The sequence below is a fragment of the Rhinopithecus bieti genome, unplaced genomic scaffold, assembly GCF_001698545.2.
Source record: "Rhinopithecus bieti isolate Rb0 unplaced genomic scaffold, ASM169854v2 scaffold_4913, whole genome shotgun sequence".
NCBI lineage: Eukaryota > Metazoa > Chordata > Mammalia > Primates > Cercopithecidae > Rhinopithecus > Rhinopithecus bieti.
The window spans coordinates 12,447-13,498 of NW_016844078.1; the positions used below are offsets into that span (position 1 = coordinate 12,447).

The following is a 1,052-nucleotide window of genomic DNA, read 5'->3' on the forward strand; positions in this document are numbered from 1 at the left end:
AGGGGAAAGATATTTTTCATCGACTTCATTTAAGTAAAGCCAAAATGGCTCATAGGAGGGAGATTTTAAGAGGAATGTATGAGGAGCTGAAGGAAATGTGTCATAAACCAGATGTGGAGCTACTCCAGGTACAAACTCACAATATGGTTTCAGGTTTTTGAATATTCACATGTATAAGTATTTTCCTCATGGCTGAAATCCATCTCCCTACCTTTATGTCCATGATGTGTTTCCAAAAACACTTTGGCATAACTAATGCTACTTTATTGGGAGAGTATAGACCTGCCATAGAATTCTAGCAGGCCAAAGATCCCTCCTACTTTATCCACCAGCCACAAAACATAGTGGAATGGTCAAGGTAACAGTCCCAAGCAATATTCCCCATTTAAGTCAATAATATATTTTGGGTTGTTAAACATGTATAAAACAGTGAGTGATTCATTTACATTTATGATAATTTGAGGATATGGTAAGATCAGAAGTTTTGGAAATCTAGGCTCGTGTTAATTTTATGTTTGTGTCCACTCATTTGGGTAATAGGTTGTGGGAAAGATGACTGAGTAGGTTATTCAAGGTTACCACAGAGCACAGACTCTCTGGGCCTCTTCTCCCTTCTCTTCTTTAGAGAATGTCTTCAAGACTCAGACTTTCCCAGGACATTAGTTAATGACAATATGACTGACTGGGTTTTTCATTACAGAAGAAATAGAAAATGCTTTCCAGAAGAGAAGATGGTAGGGAAATAATATCTTCAGAAGCTGATTCCAAATTTCACACTGAACGTAGTAAAAGATTCATCTGGTGAAATTCACTAAATCTTTCTGTTTTATTTTACAGGCTTTTGGAGACATATTACACAGGTGAGTGTGTACTTAGATTTTAGCATATGTTCTTTCAGTTTCCATGAATATCAGAGCAGGCTCTACCAAAGTCATGGTGTAAGTGATTAAGACATTGATGCTACTTTTTTTGGCATCACTTTCATTCCCACACCAGAAAAGACAAGACCACTAAAGAAAGAAAGAAAGAAAGAAAGAAAGAAAAAAAGAAAA

At 36.4% G+C, this 1,052-nt stretch overlaps 1 protein-coding gene across 1 annotated transcript in view; it reads left to right on the plus strand.

Moving 5' to 3' along the window:
* Window positions 1–864, plus strand: part of LOC108525110 (tripartite motif-containing protein 49D-like) — a 3,845-nt gene extending 2,981 nt beyond the window's left edge. The window contains exons 3-4 of the mRNA XM_017866186.1: window positions 3–128; window positions 838–864. Coding sequence (XP_017721675.1) covers window positions 3–128; window positions 838–864 — 153 coding nt within the window. The remainder of the gene's footprint in view (window positions 1–2; window positions 129–837) is intronic.
* Window positions 865–1,052: the final 188 nt, after the last annotated feature.